Source organism: Leucoraja erinacea, chromosome 20, assembly GCF_028641065.1.
Source record: "Leucoraja erinacea ecotype New England chromosome 20, Leri_hhj_1, whole genome shotgun sequence".
NCBI lineage: Eukaryota > Metazoa > Chordata > Chondrichthyes > Rajiformes > Rajidae > Leucoraja > Leucoraja erinaceus.
The window spans coordinates 620,053-640,000 of NC_073396.1; the positions used below are offsets into that span (position 1 = coordinate 620,053).

The 19,948-nt window shown below is 43.6% G+C and overlaps 1 protein-coding gene across 2 annotated transcripts in view; it reads left to right on the top strand.

Moving 5' to 3' along the window:
- vps35l (VPS35 endosomal protein sorting factor like) overlaps positions 1–19,948 on the top strand; it is a 51,731-nt gene that overhangs the window by 8,545 nt on the left and 23,238 nt on the right. For both annotated transcript variants that reach the window (XM_055650956.1, XM_055650957.1), the window contains exons 9-25: positions 1,623–1,697; positions 1,945–2,041; positions 3,611–3,658; positions 4,018–4,111; positions 4,209–4,286; positions 5,558–5,680; positions 8,042–8,088; positions 8,194–8,305; positions 8,882–8,998; positions 10,170–10,223; positions 10,306–10,386; positions 11,628–11,690; positions 15,570–15,655; positions 17,468–17,548; positions 18,082–18,145; positions 19,213–19,311; positions 19,827–19,904. In XM_055650956.1, coding sequence (XP_055506931.1) covers positions 1,623–1,697; positions 1,945–2,041; positions 3,611–3,658; positions 4,018–4,111; positions 4,209–4,286; positions 5,558–5,680; positions 8,042–8,088; positions 8,194–8,305; positions 8,882–8,998; positions 10,170–10,223; positions 10,306–10,386; positions 11,628–11,690; positions 15,570–15,655; positions 17,468–17,548; positions 18,082–18,145; positions 19,213–19,311; positions 19,827–19,904 — 1,397 coding nt within the window. The remainder of the gene's footprint in view (positions 1–1,622; positions 1,698–1,944; positions 2,042–3,610; positions 3,659–4,017; positions 4,112–4,208; positions 4,287–5,557; positions 5,681–8,041; positions 8,089–8,193; positions 8,306–8,881; positions 8,999–10,169; positions 10,224–10,305; positions 10,387–11,627; positions 11,691–15,569; positions 15,656–17,467; positions 17,549–18,081; positions 18,146–19,212; positions 19,312–19,826; positions 19,905–19,948) is intronic.

The following is a 19,948-nucleotide window of genomic DNA, read 5'->3' on the forward strand; positions in this document are numbered from 1 at the left end:
TGTGAAATCTACACTTATCGCCCTGTCCCACTGTACGAGTTTATTCGAGAGCTCTCCCGAGTTTAAAAAAAAAATCAAACTCGTGGTAAGCACGGAGAATGTAAGCAGCGGGTACGTCGGAGCTCGGACGTCTCTTAGCGGCTCGTAACGCTGATGGCAGGTACTCGGGGAAACGTGGTAAGCTCGGGAAGACTCGTGAAGATTTTTCAACATGTTGAAAAATGTCCACGAGAGCCCCGAGTACCGACAGCGGCCATTACGGTAAATCTCTGAGTTCAAATCATAGCAAACATGGGAGAACTCTTTGAATGAACTCGTACAGTGGAACAGGGCTTTGAAGCTTCTGCACCTTGTGAAAGGCACTGCATTTTGATGCCGGCTGAGTTTGTAACAACTGGTTGGACACTAATGTTACTTCGGTAATCACTCTCGCCATCACGTTGATTAATTTGGAATGAAATGCCCTTGTGTTTACAAAATTGTAGCTTTTTGAAACATGATTTGAATCAGGATATTTGTTAATTATGATGAAGCAGCTGAATGTTGTTGCTGTTCCTTTCAATCTGACATTCCAACTGTGTAATCACTTCACCATCCCCAGCTTACTGGGAATGTTTCAGATTCAACGTCATCACTTTTAAAAGTAATGATGTTGTGTCTACTACTGTGGTCAGCATTTATAGCGGTGTTCTTTCAAGATGATAAACAGTGGTACCTTTTGCATGTCTGCACATCCAGCATTGTGCAGCAGGGTTTTGCTCCATGTTAGTACTAGACTTGAATATAAACCAGCTGTCACAGTCTAAAGCAGAGTGGGCTGAGCTTGGGTTTGGACCTGTGGGCAGTTTATGCAGTGAATCAAGCAGAGTTGTGCTCACTATCGTTTCTTTGTAGCTTTGTATACACACAGTTTAGTGTGCTATTTAAGTTAATGGCACCCAAAACCACAAGTCTCTTCAAGATAGACAAAAATGCTGGAGAAACTCAGCGGGTGAGGCAGCATCTATGGAGCGAAGGAAATAGGCAACGTTTCGGGTCGAAACCCTTCTTCAGACATTGTTCAACATTATTCCCTGCATAGTCTTTCTGCTGTATGAACCAGCAGAAAGACTATATAGGGAAGTACCAGCGGTATTCTCTAATTTCAGACAGTCCCTACTTTCTCCTCCCCTTCTCAGCTCTCCCTCAGCCCACTGGCTCCTCCTTTTCCTTTCTTCTTCCCGCCCCTTCACCCTCACATCAGTCTGAAGAAGGGTTTCGACCCGAAACGTCACCTATTCCTTCGCTCCATAGATGCTGTCTCACCCGATGAGTTTCTCCAGCATTTTTGTCTACCTTCGATTTTCCAGCATCTGCAGTTCCTTCTTAAACAACAGTCTCTTCAAGATATTGTGGTAAATTGAGATCCCTGAGAAATGCCTCACATTCTGCAAATTGGAGTTTGTTCCTTTTTTGCTTCCTATCTCAACCAATTACCAACCTCTAACCCTTATTCCCTGACATATACGCATTCCGTAAATATCGCCTTTTGAACGATTCTGATGATAATGATCAGTCTGTATTTGCCACGACATTTGTAGACAATAAGTTACATGAATGATTATTTCTCTATTTTATTGCAGGTAAACTAGTACATGAGCGCATTCTGTCCATGTGTACCAAGAGCCGAATTCCCCTCGCTGGAACCAACATGTCAGGTCATTACGTAAAGGCATTAAATGTTGTGCCACTGTTTGGCCTCCTTATGTCAACTTTCATACGATGCATTCTAGTTCTGGTATTTGCGATGATATTCCTGTAGCGGTGATTCTTTCACAGGAAATTGTGAGAGTGATTTGAACAAACATAAAATGTGACATTTGTTGGAAATAGACACATATTTCATGTGGAGTACAGTTCAACATTTTTATATTTTCAGTAGTAAATATTGTATTTGTGTTGCAGATAACTTTGGTCAGGACGAAGTGAATGAAACTGCAAAAGAAACCTGTCTGAACTGGTTCTTCAAGGTTGCGTCTATTCGAGAGCTCATTTCCAGATTGTATCCTTACACATATTGGGCTGCGCTGCGCTGGTCGTAGCTCACAACCTGAAGCTTTATAACGGCATGCTTGAGGAAATGCAATGTCGAGCCAGTGTAGAGCCCGCTGAGAGGTGAAACCTGTTGCAGCCTCTTTATTTGTAACCAAAGGGAATAAAAAATACATTTGTTCCTTAACTTTCAAAGTCTGTTTAAATGTGTATTAATAAATTATAGTGTTCCAATCAACAGAATTATAATTGCCAGTTTCTGTGGATCACCCAGGCAATTATTCTATTTATCTCCGTTACATTGTTACAGAGAAGGGGTGGGCAGCAGTTGTGACGAGGGGCCTGTGATAGGGTAGAGGTTTGGGGAATGGCAGCGTGGGAGATAGTGGAATGGGAGCATGGAGAGAGGGTGGCAGAGGGTGAGGGGAATTGGAATTGGATGCTCAGAGACTGATGAATGAATATTTTGTAAAAGGCTGGAGCAGAGGAAGGGAAGTGGGAACTGTGGCATTCGGGATCTGTATTGGCAGAGATTTGGCCACAGGTGGGTGAGAGGGAGACTGAGAAATGGGGGCTTTGGCAGAGTGGGGCCGGAGGGGAGGGGACGTGGTGGCCCAGACCACACAGAGCCAGGCGGCCGGAGAGGAGGGGACGTGGTGGGTCTGACCACACAGAGCGAGGGGGCCGGAGAGGAGGGGACGTGGTGGGTCTGACCACACAGAACCAGGCGGCGGGAGAGGAGGGGACGCAGTGGGTCTGACCACACCGAGCCAGGCGGCCGGAGAGGAGGGGACGTGGTGGGTCTGACCACACAGAGCGAGGCGGCCGGAGGGGAGGGGACGCAGTGGCTCTGACCACACAGAGCCAGGCGGCCGGAGAGGAGGGGACGTGGTGGGTCTGACCACACAGAGCGAGGTGGCCGGAGAGGAGGGGACGTGGTGGGTCTGACCACACAGAGCCAGGCGGCCGGAGAGGAGGGGACGCAGTGGCTCTGACCACACTGAGCCAGGGGTTGGTGTAAGTACTAGAAAATGGGAAATAAGATTGAGTGATGGAGGAGGTGGCAGGGATCAGGGAGATGGGAATGGGCAGTCCAGCTGGGGAGAGGGACTGGAGTCTCGGGGGGGGGGGGGTGGGGGGAGGAAACTGACACAGAATAGGGCTTTGGATGGGCTTAAACGAGGTATCAGTCGCTCTGAGCAGAGAATTATAGTCTAGAGGATAGGTGGTGAGAGCAAAGGTGGATGAATTGGGGAAGGATGATTGGGAGTGGAAACTCAAGGAGAGACGGAGAGGAGTTGAGGCAGAGTGGGAGCCGGAGAGAGAGGCAACTTGGAGTTGTAGGATCAGAACAAGACAGCGACAGGGCAGTGTGGAGAGAGGCTGCAACAGGGTCGTGTGGAGAGAGGCTGCAAGCAGTGTCGAGAGGGGGAGGAGAAAGTTTGATGGAATTGAACCAGAGAGAAAATGGATAAAAGAGTGGGCAACATTTAAATATCATCTTGTGGTAAAAATATCAAGTTAACCATTTACTGCTTTTCATGTGGTGGAAAATCTATTGTCCTTAGAATGATCATAGTTACGTGGAGGTGGCCATATTAAAATGCAATACCTTCCTTTCCAAAACGTAAGTGCCGGGATTTTATTCTCCACATTTTCTGATTTTAGTCCCACCTGGTCAAACGTGTTTCTAACTTGTGCAAAAAGCAAAATCAAAATATTGTGGTGAAATTATTTGCTTGAAGTTTGAGCTTTTTTCGCCTTCCATCACAGTGAGGAATGTGGAGGAGTCACTGTGGTGGATGTCGATGTTAAAATGTCATTTCCGTGTTCCGTTGCTTTTTATTTGTATGACTGACTTGGCAAATGAAATTCCTCGTATGTTGCAAAAGATACTTGGCTAATAAAGTATTATTGTGATTGATTGTGAATGTGGTAATTTGCTTTGGTTTTCATTACATGCTGATATAATGTTACTTGTTACAGTGGTATCTCCGAGACACTTCCACGGTTGACATTGATGATTAGAGGCATTGGTGATCCATTGGTTGCTGTTTATGCCAGAGCTTATCTTTGCAGGGTAAGGCACTATGTCCTTCAACTTTGTTAAGTAACCTACACCCAGTGTTTTAGATCATTGATTTGTGTTCATCGTTGACTTCTGCTTGCCCCAACAGGTTGGAATGGAAGTGGCGCCCCACCTGAAAGACAACTTGAATAAGAATTTTTTTGATTTCCTCTCCACGTTTAAACAGGTAAGAAAGTAGTTTGGGAAGTAGTTGTTGTATTATATAGAGTATTCACCACTCAGCCCCTCAGCCCCGAGCATGTTGAAGGGTGGCCATGGACCTCCGAGCTACTCGGTATAACAACTCCTGTTGTATCAGAGTGAACTGTTCCACACCATGGCAATGCATGTGTTGGGAGAATGTAAAACTGAACACCAAGCTTTGCCCATTTCACATCTTCCCAGGAGCAGAGACCTGGAAACCGTCTCATCATAACATTAAAACTCTCTTGTTAGCATATACTCATAATTTACGATGCCTATAGCTTAGAATAGAAAATATATCTTTTATAAAGAAACGCACAGAGTGTTGGAGTAATTCAGCAGGGCAGGCAGCATCTCTGGAGAACATGGGTAGGTGACGTTTCATGTTGTCCACAGATGCTGCCTGACCCGCTAAGAGTTACGCCAGCACTCTGTGAAACGTCTTTATAAAGTCTGATTTTGATACAGATGTTTTGAAATGGTAATTCAGTTCTATCCCCTCCCCCCCCCCACCCTCCTGCTCTTGCTGAATATCTAAATTTAAATTCCTTCATTAGCCCCGACTCAAAACATCGACTATTTATCCCCTCCATGGATGCTGCCTGACTCACTGAATTCCTCTACAACTCCTTTCTTTTGCGTCAGCATCTTGTGCCTTCCTTAATTACTCTGCTGGGATTCCAGCTCCTGTATGTGGCCTTCTGTATCAGCCATCCAGAAACGATTCCTTTGTAGCTGTTCCTGTAGAGTAGTGTGGCAGTGACAGGCCATATGTACAGGTTTCCACTATTGTCCAGTCTAGAATCACATCAGTTCACAGGGGTTGATTGAAACTGATGAAGGGCCACCTTTAGTTAATACAGTGAGTGGGTGATTGATCAAATGTGTGTTTTTGGCATAAATTGGGTGTTTATGTATCTCGAAGGAAAATCAGATAATGTCATAAGGACTTGGAGTAGAATTAGGCCATTCGGCCCATCAAGTCTACTTCGCCATTCAATCATGGCTGATCTATCTCTCACTCCTAACCTCATTCTCCTGCCTTCTCCCCATAACGTCGGATACCTGTACTAATCAAGAAATTAGAGACTTAATGATTTGATTGAAACCAACATCTGCAGTTCCTTCTTACGCAGAGTTAATAGACCGTTCCCATAAACTTACAATCAACTAGGGTATTAATCTTTAAGACAGCAACAATGTTTAGTTTATTGTAGTGTCATTCATTGCTATCCATTGTTTTATTGCATGCAGATCCATGGAGAGACAGTGCAGAACCAGCTTGCTGCACAACGGGTGGAGATTCCAACTTACCTCACCTTGTATTCTCCTGCCATAGACTGGATTCTGCAGTGCATTGCATACAGAGCACCTGAGGTTCATTTTCACTTTTTTATTACCAGTTTAAAAACAACACAATAATAGCATATCTGTTTTCAGGCTGTCTTGAAAGTCGGGTAATTTTTGCAATAAAATCATCATGTGCTTCACATTGCACAAATGACGCAGCTGCAATTCTTTCCCTTCAATAGACAATTGGTGCAGGAGTAGGCCATTCGGCCCTTCGAGCCAACACCGCCATTCACTGTGGTCATGGCTGACCATTCCCAATCAGTACCTGCCTCGTGTCAACAACTTTTGCAGCATTCTGTTCCATTGTGTGCAGTCCCACAGATTATTCCACAGATGACCAGAGTTGTGCAATGCAACATGATCACAAACTGACAAATATGAGTGGAAGTTTTTGCCTGGTTTATAATTAAATGCAGCCACTTACATTTCTATTTTTGAATACATAACCAGGATGTTAGCTATGTTAAACTACCTTATTTTCCCACCTCTCCATTCCAAAGACTCTGCTCTCTTCTCATGGCTGCAAGATTCCGGTTGCAGATCAGACGACACTCACGCCTTCTGTCTTTTCATCTCCGGTCTTAGACAAGAATGATTCCAGATTAAATGGGTTAGCATATGATGAGCGTTTGACATCACTGGGCCTGTACTCGCGGGAGTTTAGAAGGTTGAGAGGGGACCTCATTGAAACTTACAGAATAATGAAAGGCTTGGATAGAGTGGATGTGGAGAGGATGTTTCCACTGGTGGGAGAGTCTTGGACCAGAGGTCACAGCCTCAGAATTAAACTGAGCTCTTTTAGGAAGGAGGTGAGGAGGAACTTCTTTAGTCGGAGGGTGGTGAATCTGTGGAACTCATTCCCACAGAGGGCTGTGGAGGCCACGTCAGTGGATATCTCTCTGAGATAGACAGATTGGGTGCCAGGGGTTATGGGGAGAAGGCAGGAGAATGGGGTTAGGAGGGAGAAATAGATCAGCTATGATTGAATGGCGGAGTAGACTCGATGGGCCGAATGGCCTAATTCTACTCCTATAACTCGTAAACTTGTCTTTGCCCAACGATCTGCATATCAAATCCTCTCACCTATATCCACCCAGTACCTGCCAGATTTGTCATGACCTCCAGTCCTCCAACAACATCCTGCCCCACACCCCCCGCCCCCACCCCCCCCCACACCCCCCCCCCCGCACCTCCCCCCCCCCTCCCCACCCCCTCACCCCCCCCCCTCCGCCCCCCACGCCCCACCCACCCCCCCCCCCCCCCACCCCCCCTCCCCCCCCCCCCCCCCCCCCCCCCCCTCCCCACAGCCCCCCCCCACCACCCCCCCCCCCCCCACCCCCCTCCCACCCCCCCCCCCCCTCCCACCCCCCCCCACACCCCCCCCCCCCCCCCCCCCCCCCCCCCCCCCCCCCTCCCCACCCCCCCTCCCCCCACACCCCCTCCCCACACCCCCCCCCCCCCCCCCCCCACCAAACATAGCCCCACATACAAATTAGCCCCACACCCCCTGCAGGAGTACCCCCCCCCCTCCCATTCGGCCCTTCGAGCCTGCCCCCAACCCCCCATTCACATCCCCACACCCATGCCCCACACCCCCCCCCTCCCCCACACCCCTCACACCCCCTCCCCATCCAGCCCCCTCCCTGCCACCCCCACCCCACACCCCACACCCCACACCCACAGCCCCTCCCCACACCCCGCACCCCAATCAGTCCCACAAACATCACCCATCCATATCCCCAGTGATGCCCCATCTGTCTTAATCCATTCATTATTTCCGTGCTCATCTGGCTTAGCATCACCTACCTGCTCCCCCCCACCCCCTCCCCCTCCCCTCCCTCCTGCACTTTAGATATCTCCACCATCTTTACTCATCCTTTCCTAGTCATAGAACAGCACAGGAGCAGGCCATTCGGCCCACAACAAAAGTGCCAAACACGCTGTCTATCCCATTCCCTCCACAGATGCTGCCTGACCTGCCATTCCTCCAGCACTCTGTGTTTTGCTGAATATGCCAGCATCTGCAGTCTCTTAATTCTCCTTTGAGTAATGGTTCCATTGTATTTTCTACAATTGACCAGCTAATTGGTCTAACATTTCTTGGGCTTTTTCTACTTTTAATTGACAGGATGCACAAATTGTGTTTGGTGGGTGATGTTGCCGTGTATTCCAATCTCGTATCTTTCAGTGAGTGATGGGAATGTAAGGTTCGTCCATCTATCTTTACCTTCCTTCAGACCTCAGTTACCTTCTTTTATGACCTTGTGCACAATAGTGGATGATATCATCATTTTGACCAAGGAACATTAAAACATCCCCCTGAAATGTTGTATCTTGTGCAGCAATTAGTTGCTCTGAGACTAAAAACATTGTGGCTGTTTACAGGCTTTACTTACAGAAATGATGGACAGGTGCAAGAAACTTGCAAACAAGTAAGCAAACCAGAATATGTATTTGTTTGTCTCTCGTTTGAATTATAAAACCATGCCCGCTCCCTTTCCTTGTGTGTTTTGACTTTCATTCTGTTGTTTCTATAGTGCGTTGCTGTTGAACTCTGTAATGTCAGCATTTAGACCGGAATTTATTGCCACAAGATCTCTGGATTTCATTGGCATGATCAAAGACTGTGAGGAGTCTGGTTTCCCCAAGGTAGGACAGTGAGCAGCATGCTGTGCTGTGCTGTGCTGTGCTGTGCTGTGCTGTGCTGTGCTGTGCTGTGCTGTGCTGTGCTGTGAGCCCACATTGTGAGGGAGCTTTGCTTCATCTATTGAACTAAGCACTTTCAGATGCGATTTACATCAGGGCGCAATGACATTTCTTGTTTGTACGAGGCATAGGGAGTAAACGGTGATGATAGATGCCACAATAAATACAGCAACACATGCCAAACAGCAACATTTGCAATGATTGTGGTGTAGTCTGTAATAGTGCAAGAACATGACCAATAGTCAACTTGCTGCCCATGTTTGGGTTAATGGTCGTGGAGCCTCCATGTGGGCGTTTCCTGCATTACACCAGCGACTTGTATTACAAGTACTTTTTAATAACTGGAAAGTACTTTGAACTTCAAGATTATGACATATAATATATAATTGTATCCAATTTTGTCATTGCGCTTGGAGTTCTAAACTTTGTATGTCAAGATAGTATGAAAATAAGTGTAGATAATTGAATGTTTTGTTTTGAGTTTTAAAGATCTTGTTTTTGAAATGTTTCACGTTCTAGCATCTTCTTTTCCAATCCCTTGGGTTGAATTTGGCAAAGGCTGACCCCCCTGAGAACGACAAACTACAGATTCTTAACGTGGCATGGAAAGTTATCACCAAACTGAAGAATCCCCAGGTCAGTTGTCCACTCAGTGGGCCCATCAGATAAGCACACACATGTCCCCAGCAGTGTGTGTGTGTGTGTGTGTGTGTGTGGTGTGTGTGTGTGCGTGTGTGTGTCACCAACTGTGTGTGTGTGTCTTCCTCCACAAATGCAGAGGTCAGTCCCCAGCCACAGACAGATGTACCAACCTGTGTGTGTGTGTGTGTATTTGTAGTCTTGCCCCAAAGGAGAATTTTCACACCAACTGTGTGAGGATCTTCCAAAAGAGGTCAGTATGACCATTCACACACCAAGGATAATCCATTATTTGTAGATGCAGGGAATTTTCACATCAACTAGATCTTCCTAAAGATTATATATTATATAATAATTAGTGTGAGAGGGACATGATTTAAAGGGGGTATCGAGGGCATGGTTTTTTTACACAAATGATGGTGAATGCCTGGAATGTGCTGCTGGAGGTCGTGGTTGAAGCAGATACAATAGACCATTTAAAATACTTTTGGATAGGCACGTGGATAAGCAAGGGATATGGTAGAATGCAGATAAATGAGAGTTGGTCTTGTCATCAGGTTCAGCACAGATCTTGTGAGCCGAAGGGCCTGTTCTTGTGCTGTACTGGTCCATATTGGTTTATACTCTCTAGAATTTAGGAGATTGAGATGGGATCTTATAGAAACTTACAAAATTCTTAAGGGGTTGGACAGGCTAGATGCAGGAAGATTGTTCCCGATGTTAGGGAAGTCCAGGACAAGGGGTCACAGCTTAAGGATAAGGGGGAAATCCTTTAAAACCGAGATGAGAAGAACCTTTTTCACACAGATGGTGAATCTCTGGAACTCTCTGCCACAGAGGGTAGTTGAGGCCAGTTCATTGGCTATATTTAAGAGGGAGTTAGATGTGGCCCTTGTGGCTAAGGGGATCAGGGGGTATGGAGAGAAGGCAGGTACGGGATACTGAGTTGGATGATCAGCCATGATCATATTGAATGGCGGTGCAGGCTGGAAGGGCCGAATGGCCTCTACTCCTGCACCTATTTCTATGTTTCTATGTTTCTATGTTCATCCTTTTCTTCATGGTGATCGACATTTAGTTCATCTTAACCTCCCAATGCTAGAAAATGCATGGTAACATTGAACCATTGTTCCTTTTAAAATGAATGTTATTTTCTTTTGTTATTTAGGATTACATTAACAGTGCTGAGGTCTGGATAGATTACATATGCAGGCACTTTGCGGTAAGTAGGATTTCATGCCGTTTAAAGTTTTCAAGTCAACAATTTATCTGGAATAACACGAATGCAAAATTTTCTTCATCAGAAACGTGACGTCAACACGGTACTAGCAGATGTGATTAAACATCTGACTCCAGACCGGGCTTTTGAAGATGCATATCCACAGGTAACGTGTACTTTATTCTGGGGTGGAAAGTGGAAACGGGAACATTCAGTTTTATCTTTATTTGCATTATATTATTCTATTAAATGATTATCCCACAATTTTCATCTTTTATCCCCACTATAACAATAGTGATTTGGTCTAAGGTGGGATGGACATGTCTGTAGAATTATGGACAAACTCGTCATTTATTGAAACTTAAGCCAGCTGAGTTTTACTTCTCATTAGGATTCCTTCTTTTAAGACTTATTCCAGTGGTGCCTACAAAACACTTTTCACCAACAGGCCTGTAATCTTGTGTAAAATTTGTAGTCGAGATGATTAGAGTTAAATGGCTGAGATTATACACGTTATTGTTTACTATTATTTTCTCTCCTTTTTTTGTTAATTTGTGCGAACTGGAATTAATTGTGGTCCCTCTAAATTTAATTCTAACTGAAATCATGTAATTAATAAATAGACTGCAGATGCAGGAAACTTGAGTCAAAGATCAAACTGCTGGGGTTAGGCAACATCTGTCGATACAATTGGACAGTTGACATTTTGGGTTGGGACCCTTCCTCAGACTGGAAACAAAGCATCTGTGTTTCTCTTTTTCACAGGTGCTGCCGGACCTGTTGAATGTTTCCAGCATTTTTAGGTTTTATTGCATATTTCCAGCATCTGCAGTTTAATTGTTTTTAGTGTATAATTTGTTATACCTGCAAGGGTTCGGGTGGACATAGTGCCTTAATGATAGTCTTCTTGCTAATGTTGGTATCAGATGATAAAATCTAATGCCATATCACAATGTAACAACCTTTATCACATGTCTCATTTGGTCTGATCCACTCCCCATGTAGTAAGAAATTAGCAAATACTAATAGAGATTGGTGAAAGTTTCTCACTTCTTCACAATACTTTGCAAATGTTTAATCTTTTCATATATAAATGCCCATTCCCCACTGGTCAGTCGGACAATTTCTGTGTGTGTGTGTGCTGACCTCCCCATTCCTGGAACTGGTTTCTTGCTGTCTGCTGTGTTTAAGTTGTAACATCTTAGTCTACGATGCCCACCCTTTCCTGCTCTCAAATGCATAATTTGCATACTTTGCCTGGGAACTTTCTAAGTATCATACATTTTATGGTATCAATTTTACCCAAATGTGTAATGAGAAAGGACTAAAGTATTATAAACATGTTGAGAAATGTATGAATCTTATTTGTCTGCTTGCCTTTGGCTAACATTCTTGTTTTGTTTACAGCTTCAATCAATTATAACAAAAATACTCGATCAATTCCATGATTTTGCGGTTTTGTTTTCGATGGTAAGTTGATGGAAATCTTTCCATTTGCTTTTTCTCAGGATCAAGAATCATAATTGTGCTTATTACCAATGTACACATCATTAACATGAATTAATCAAACAAGCAAAGCTGAAATGTTTGGTTTGGGTTTGCTGGGTGTCCTGCTATGGGCCCTGGTTGTTCTGCTGAAGTTGAGCAGTGGGTACTTACAGCTCTTTCTGCACCCTTTCAAAACTTCATTCATCAATGTAGAACATTGTTTATTAAGAACATTTGAAAATGATTTTGCTTGAAATGTGTGCTTGCTAGTTGCTCTTGCTTTAAATAAGAGTTCAAGGATTGTTCATCTTGCCTTGGATGGCAGCTAGATGGTTAAGGGCAGACACAAGGCTTTACTTAAACATTCAATCGTCCACTTGAGGAGAGACACTAAGACCACCAGATGTAAGGTTGTCACCAAAGGCGGAAGAGAATTGTCACCTTCCAATTCTTGTGGCACCATGATTATCAAACTGGAAACTGTGGCGCATCAGCATCAAGGTTTGTACATGTTTCCTGCAAATACCACAACTCAGATGATCTCCGAAACTCCAGCGTGATCTCACTTGAGGCAGAACCAAGTTTCTCCAGTTTAGTTAATCTGGTGTCGTCACCTGTCAACGTGGACAGTAGTTGCAGTGATGTGGACTGGACCAACAACTCCAGTCTGATGATCAATCACTACATTCCACATGCTCTTCAAATGAAGCTTGTTTTGGTGTAAAGGCTTGAACAAACTCGTTATAAAAATGGTACAATTTAAAAATATATATTTACATGACAATCGTTCATACAAGACTATTTCAGTTTATTAATTATTTCTCTTATTTCTTAAAATGTATTTATTCACATGGTGGACGTGACATTGCATTTATATTGTACTGAATCCATGTTAATGAAGTTGCACGGGGTCTAATATTAATAAATATTACAACGCAAGGATTGGATGCTGCCGACATGTGCAGTTTATGACCTGGTTTAAAACACATTACAGCGTTGCCGTAGTCAATGCCAGAGAGAAGTTGCAGCAACGCTGGGGCAACTCCCTCTGGAGAAGTCCGACATGTTGAAGGGCTTTCTGCATCATCAGGAACATTGTGGAGATAATTCAGGGCCGCTAAATAACGGCTGCCACTGATGGAATTGTCAAATTCCAAAACCTTTTAAAGACTCTAAATATTTATCAGAGATTGAAGAGCATATAAAACTTAAAAGAAAAACAAATCTAAAGAACATGTAGGTGCGCATTAAACCTAATTCACCTTTGGATTCCTTTTTTACAGCTTGCAATTTATCAATTCATGAGAAATAAAAATCCTTCCGATGTTTTAACCATAAAAAATAGGTGCAGGAGTAGGCCATTCGGCCCTTCGAGCCAGCACCGCCATTCAATATGATCATGGCTGATCATCCAAAATCAGTACCCCGTTCCTGCTTTCTCCCCGTATCCCTTGATTCCGTTAGCCTTAAGAGCTAAATCCAGCTCTTGAAAACATCCAGTGAATTGGCCTCCATGTTTTGTAACTAATAAACTCACTAATAGTATTTAAAATGACCCAAGCTTTAATCTGAAGACTCCACTATCATTCCATTCCATGTAAAGGAACGGGTTTGAATGGTATGGACTAAACGCAGGCAAATAATAGTCTGGATAAAGCATCTTGATCAACATGCACGGATTAGGCCAAATGGAGTGTTCCCATGCTGTATGACTATTACAATCAACCTTGCATCTCCTTGGATCTAGGGCAGAGTTCTCCAGTGAATTTACAATGCAAAGGTGAGACATATGGCCCAAGTTGCTGGTCTTTAATGGATCTCATCCTACAGCCCAGTAACCAATCAGTTTACTTTGCATGCATGGAAATGACAACACTTGTTGATATTGTACGATAAGATACAATACGATAGAACTTTATCCCAGGAGGGAAATTAATTTGCCAACAGTCATAAAAAAAACCCCACAAAATACATGAAACATGAAAATAAAGTGACGTGTGATAAGGCTTTGAGGATGTGCAAAGATTGATTGAGGAGGTGGGAGGAGAGGGGGGGGGGGGGTCAGTCTTAGTCCCAGTCTACCCCATGACAGAAGGGGTACAGTTTGAAAGCCACAGAAAAGAATGATCTCCTGTGATGTTCTGTGCTGCATCTTGGTGGAACCAGTCTGTTGCTGAAGGTGCTCCTCAGGTTGACCAGGGTGTCATGGAGGGGGTGAGCTGTATAGTCCAGGATGCTCCACAGTTTGAGGAGCATCCTCCCCTCCAAGACCATCTCCCCATGAATCCAACTCCGCCCCCAGGACAGAGCCGGCCTTCCAGATGAGTTTGTCAATCCTATTGCCGTCTGGAACCTTCACCCTGCTGCCCCAGCACACGGCAGCGATGAACATTTGCAGCATCTTACTGTAGATGTTGAAGGAGTGGAGCCTTCTCAAAAAGTACAGCCGGCTCTGTCCCTTCTTGTACCGGGCCTCAGCGTTCCTGGACCAGTCCAGGTTCACTCCCAGGTATTGTACTCCCTGGTCAACTGCACATCCACACCATGGATGGACATTAGTTAGGGTGATGTTGGGTCAGGGTAGGGGCGAGGGTGATGTTGGGTCAGGGTAGGGGCGAGGGTAAGGGTACGGGTGAGGGTAATGCTAGCCTTACACTGACACATTGCCTTTGTGTTCTTTCAAATCCCTGGCCGTTAGATTTGGGACAATGCTAATGGGTGTAAATGGAATTTTGAACCACTACTTTTGATCAAGAGTGGTATTTGTATCCAAAGCAGAAACTTTGTTTTAAGAAATGCTTATACAATGGAGCGAGTATTATGTTTTCATTCTGTTTCATTTTTCTGTGTGATAGAAAACTTCAAAATAGGGCATTAGACAAGAATTATTAGGCCACTTAAATATAGAAAGGTAGATTTTTTTGGGTGCCCTACTAAAATACGTCATTGCTGTGTAGATTGGAAAACTGAACAGCTGAACAAAGTACTGGACTGCGTGTGCATTTTATCACCCATCTTGTTTCTATGAACACTACTTAGCTCATTTGAGTGATTAAATGTGTATTGTTTGTAAGCTGGGTATTAGTGATTGATATTTAAAGGAGAAAACAGTAGTTCCCAGTTTGAATTAACATTTGCATTACCTCCTCCTCAACTTATCGTGAAGTTGTTTGTTTATTTGGTGTTTTCTGTCTTTCTGTCTCTCTGCCACTTGTGGATTGGCCATATGTGCTTCAGCTCTGTTGTTAACAGTGATTAGAGAATCATTGTCAGACCAATGTGCACGGGTCTAGTTGTGGTTACTTGCTAGCTGGATCCCAGGGGGAGGTGGTTTGATGCCACTAGCTGCCTCTGACCATGGTCCTGAGCCCAGCTCTGAGGTCTCGGGCAACCACAGGGTGACACTGCAAGATAAAGCTGCAGGGATACTCTAATCATCAATTGTGCCAACAATGTGGGTTTAATTTGGTTGAGATTAATTGTGCAATGTTGCTGTAATGCTGACACACATTCTATGCTGTACCCCAGCTTGCTCCCACCTTGTCAGGTGTACTCTGTACATGCATGTAAGGGTATACGCTGGAGTTTCCAGGACTCCTGGCATTGCTCATTAGATTTTGTTGTGATGGAATAATTTAAGTTTGTACTCGGCGTTTTTGTTTTGGACTGGCTGCAAGTCTGTAGTGTTACAAGATGTTTGTTAAAACAAAGCTATAATTCATAATAATACAGCTATTTTTAAAATTGTACATTGAATAATAATGAGGACGAAATAGCGCAATGTAAATAAACATGCCGTGCTGGACTTTAATACAGAACTAATGCTTTGTTGATATCCCCTCCCATGTGCTCCATCCTCAGGATAAGTTCCTACCTTTCCTAGACATGGTCCAGAAGGAGAGTGTCAGGGTGGAGGTGTGCAGATCCATTATGGAAGTCTTCATCAGGTAAACACGAGAAACATGTCCAGCCGGCTTCATCCTTCACCTCATCCCGCACATCACTTGTTGCTCTCTGTCCTCAGGAAGGCGTCACAGGTCCATCAAGTCACACACTACAAGATTAATAAACAGTTTCTACCCCAAGTCCATCACCACTCTGAACTCTACACTGAACACATACCCCCCATAGCCAATATGTTGTACTGCCATAACAGAAAACTGTGGAATATATTACACATTCTGACTTGAAGTTTTCTTGCCGTTTTTGCTATTTGTTATTCGTTATTATTTATCTGATACGTTGGAGCGCCTGAAATTTTGTTATGTGTATTTACAATGACAATAAAGTATTATTATTATTATTATTATTATTCATCTTCCTTGGCTAAGGAAGAGGAATAATACAATCTATTTATATTTAAGTTTTAAACCATTAATTTCAGAATATAGAAATACAAGTGTAGTTTAGATGATAACATTCCACGTGTAATTCAGAATGATCTTTGAGAGATGGACAGCATGACAATGAAAGGACTCGGTGTTTAATGCTCCTTGCTGCAGCCCAGTCATGCTGCCAATATTTAGATCAGACGCATACAAACGTTTAGGTTTATTATGACAGCAAAAGGGAAGATCCAAATGCAGCAAATAATGTTCTCAGCATTGTAGTTCCATTGATACTGAGCGACATCGTCAATGGGATAGAGGTGAATCAGACATAGTTTATGGAAGGAAGGACCGTTCAGAAGTTGAAGAAGCTGTTCCTGAGTCTGGCGGTGCGTGCTGTCAAGCTTTCGTTCCTTTTACCCAACAGGAGTGGGGAGAAGAAGGAATGACCAAGGTGGGATAATTAATTCTGTGATTATGTTGGCTACCTTTCCCAGGCAGTAGGAAGTGAAGATAGACTCAATGATGTGAAGTCTGGTCTGTGTGATGGACTGGGCTACATCTACAAATCTCTGCAATTTCTTGCGGTCTTGGGCAGAGCTGTTGCCAAACCAAGTTGTGATGCAACCAAGCATATGCTTTCAATGCTGAATCTGTAGACGTTTTAGAGGAACTGAATTTCTTTTGTCTTCTAAGGAAGTAAAGGTGTTGGTGTATCTTCTTTCAACTTTGTGCAAGTGCAGGCAATGTGGTGTCTGAACTTTCCCCATCACACATCCTACACTGTAGATGATGTTTCCAGACTAAACTCATTCAGTTACTTGTGTTATAGTCATCGCTCTCTACATTGGGAAGACCAGTTGCAGATTGCACTTTGCTGAAAATCTGCCTGTATACAGTAATTGGAACATGAAGAACTGTTTAGTCAGAGGGTAGTTAATCTGTGGAACTCATGGCCACAGAGAGCTGTGGAGGCCGTCAGTGGGTATTTTTAAGGCAGAGATAGACAAATTATTGATTAGAATGGGTGTCAAGAGTTATGGTGAAAAGGCAGGAAAATGGATTAGGAGGCAGAGATCAGCCATGATTGAATGGCGGAGTAGACTCGATGGGATGAATGGCCTAATTCTATTCCTATAACTTGTGAACTTGTGTACACTGCTCCAACTTTCTAAATTCTAACCTCTAAGGTATTTAAAGAAATAATTCAAATCGTATTGCTCTGTTGGACAGGAACTACAAAGCAATACCTTAATTTAATCATTCTTGGTGTCAAAAACATAAGATCTTCCCCATACTTGCTAGTATTTGCCTTTGTGGCCCAGTGACCTGAGCTGCTGATGTTGTTAAATAATCTCCAACATAGTCACATTTTTATTCCAACAGTGCAGCATGTAAAACACATTTGTATTTGTTTATTTGGTATTCTAGGCAACAGCAAGAAGTAACACGTGACCCTGTCATACTTAATGCTCTGATGCACATTTGCAAGACAATGCACGACTCTGTCAAGTAAGATGGTTCTGTGTACAATTCCCTCCCTAAACTATCGCCATTTATAAATGTTCTAATCGTAAGCAGAATGTAATATTTTTGCACAGACAGTAATGAATCTTCCTGCTAGTTGGTAAACAAATGTTTAATCTTGGATTAATAATGAATCTATAAAATTATCATAGGACAATATTGTTGGTACTAGATTGCGCTGGGCAGATGCAGATTCACAACAGTGCCTTGAAGGAGCCAGCAGATATTCTAATTGTCATTTACTGTGGGTTGCTTCATGATCATCATTTGTAGTACATTCACAGTTTAGCAATTTGCTTTTCATTTCTGAACTACAATATTTAATTACTTTTTCAATTAAAGGGCTTATTAGTAATTAAATGTTTTCTAAATTTTATGACCAGGTGCCAAGGGAATTTTTAATTTTGTTTTAATCAGCATCTTGGTTTACGGGAGAATCTGTTGTGATGCTATTTATATTGCTTATTTTATCCAGCTTAGTTACTCGGACTAAGTGTTGTGTACACTGTTTTTCACAGTGCTTTAACACTGGAAGATGAGAAAAGGAGCCTTGCGGTGTTAATAAATGGATTCATCAGAATGGTGAGTAGTTGATGTTAATGTGCTGGCTGTGGGTGTTGCTGGATATTGAGGATGTTTGTTATGGGCCTGTCGCACAGGCACTTTTTTCAGCAACTGCCGGCGACTGTCATAGTTGTAGCAGGTCGCTGAAAAACCAGAGACTGGACCCCCCCCCCCCCCACGACAATGTCTACGACAATGTCTACAACAGCCTACCGTCTAGTCGACGTCAAGCTCCGGCAAGCTACCGGCGACCCATTAGGACGTCCATCTACGACCTCACCTACGACAACCTACGTCCACAAACTACGACCCTGTCGGCGACAACTTAAGACAATTCAGTCGCCGGTTGGCGTAGATAGTCACCAATGGAATCCACCAAAGTCGGCTCTGGCGACAACCTACGTCCACCTGCGACAACACACGACAGCACCTACGTCAGGAGAAGTCAAGCTACGCTCATTGGCGTCAAGCCCCCAATCGCCAACTGTCGCCGAAAATTCTTGAACATTTCAAAATCCAACAATGACCAGAAAAACACTTTGCTCTTTGGGCGACTGAGAAGACAACTCGCGCCATTCAGGCGACACCCCGGCGACCATGTGGCAACAGCCTAGTCGCCTAAACAATCGCCTAAGTGGGACAGGCCCTTTCGTCACCTTGTGTCATTGCTGCTCCCACTCACTATACACTCCACAGGTGTTCACCTGCTATTGATCTGGCTGCAGAAAGATGTGGACAAATACCTTTATTATTGCTACAATCCACATATACAGTGACATCTGGAACATTTAAAGAATATCTATAATTTGAATTTTGAAGATGTATTTATTTCGACAGTCTCGTGCAATGTATGCCACAAATGTCCATAAAACCCTTTTGCCACACTTCCTCGCAACTTGTTACCCTCGTTCCTATTCACAGGTTTATTATAACCCAGGAAATGTATGTCAGATTAATTCTACCAAATAATTAATTATGAATGACATCTACCTCTGAATTACCCATTCCACCTGTACAAGGACCACAACAGTCCACAGACAGGCAGGCATCTTTAAACAGATACAACTGCATCTTTTCCTTTGCAGGTTTCCTTTGGCCGGGACTTTGAGCAGCAGCTAAGTTTTTATGTGGCAGCCAGAGCAACATTCTGCAACTTAGAACCAGTTCTTATCCAACTGATCCATGTGAGTGAAAAACATCCCATTCAAAGCTGTGCTCTAGCTCAGCCGGTGTGATCACCAGTACATCTCAAAACCTGTGCTTGGGTCCGCACTTGGATACAATCTCAGTTCAAGTTACAGGATAGAAGCTGATGTATTCTCGCTGCAAGTTTCATGGTGCTTGCACCACTCGATGTGCTGCAGCAGGGGGTGATGTTGGTCTGCTATTCTGATTCACACCGACCAAACACGGCTTCATTCACTGAAATTCAATGCCTCCAAATGCTGCAGAAATTATGGCAATTATACATTCAATTCCATGAACAATTTCTATTTCAAATGTATTCATATTTTGAACCAATTGAAAAACTTTAATTATACTTCAGATAAATTAAACAAAAGATGTAATTTTACAATGTTTTAAGTGTAGAGAAACTGTATTGTGAATTGGTAGATTTTAAACAACTGGATGTTACTGAAATTACACTAGAAAAGAATAGAGGTGTGTTGTGGACATAATGCTTGTCTATTATGTACAGAGGGTGAACCGACTAGCGATGGAAACAAAGAAAGTCGTACGTGGCAATCACTCCAGAAAAACGGCTGCATTTGTCAGGGTCAGTGTCAAATGTCATTACTGCTTGCAGGAATATTGATGGTT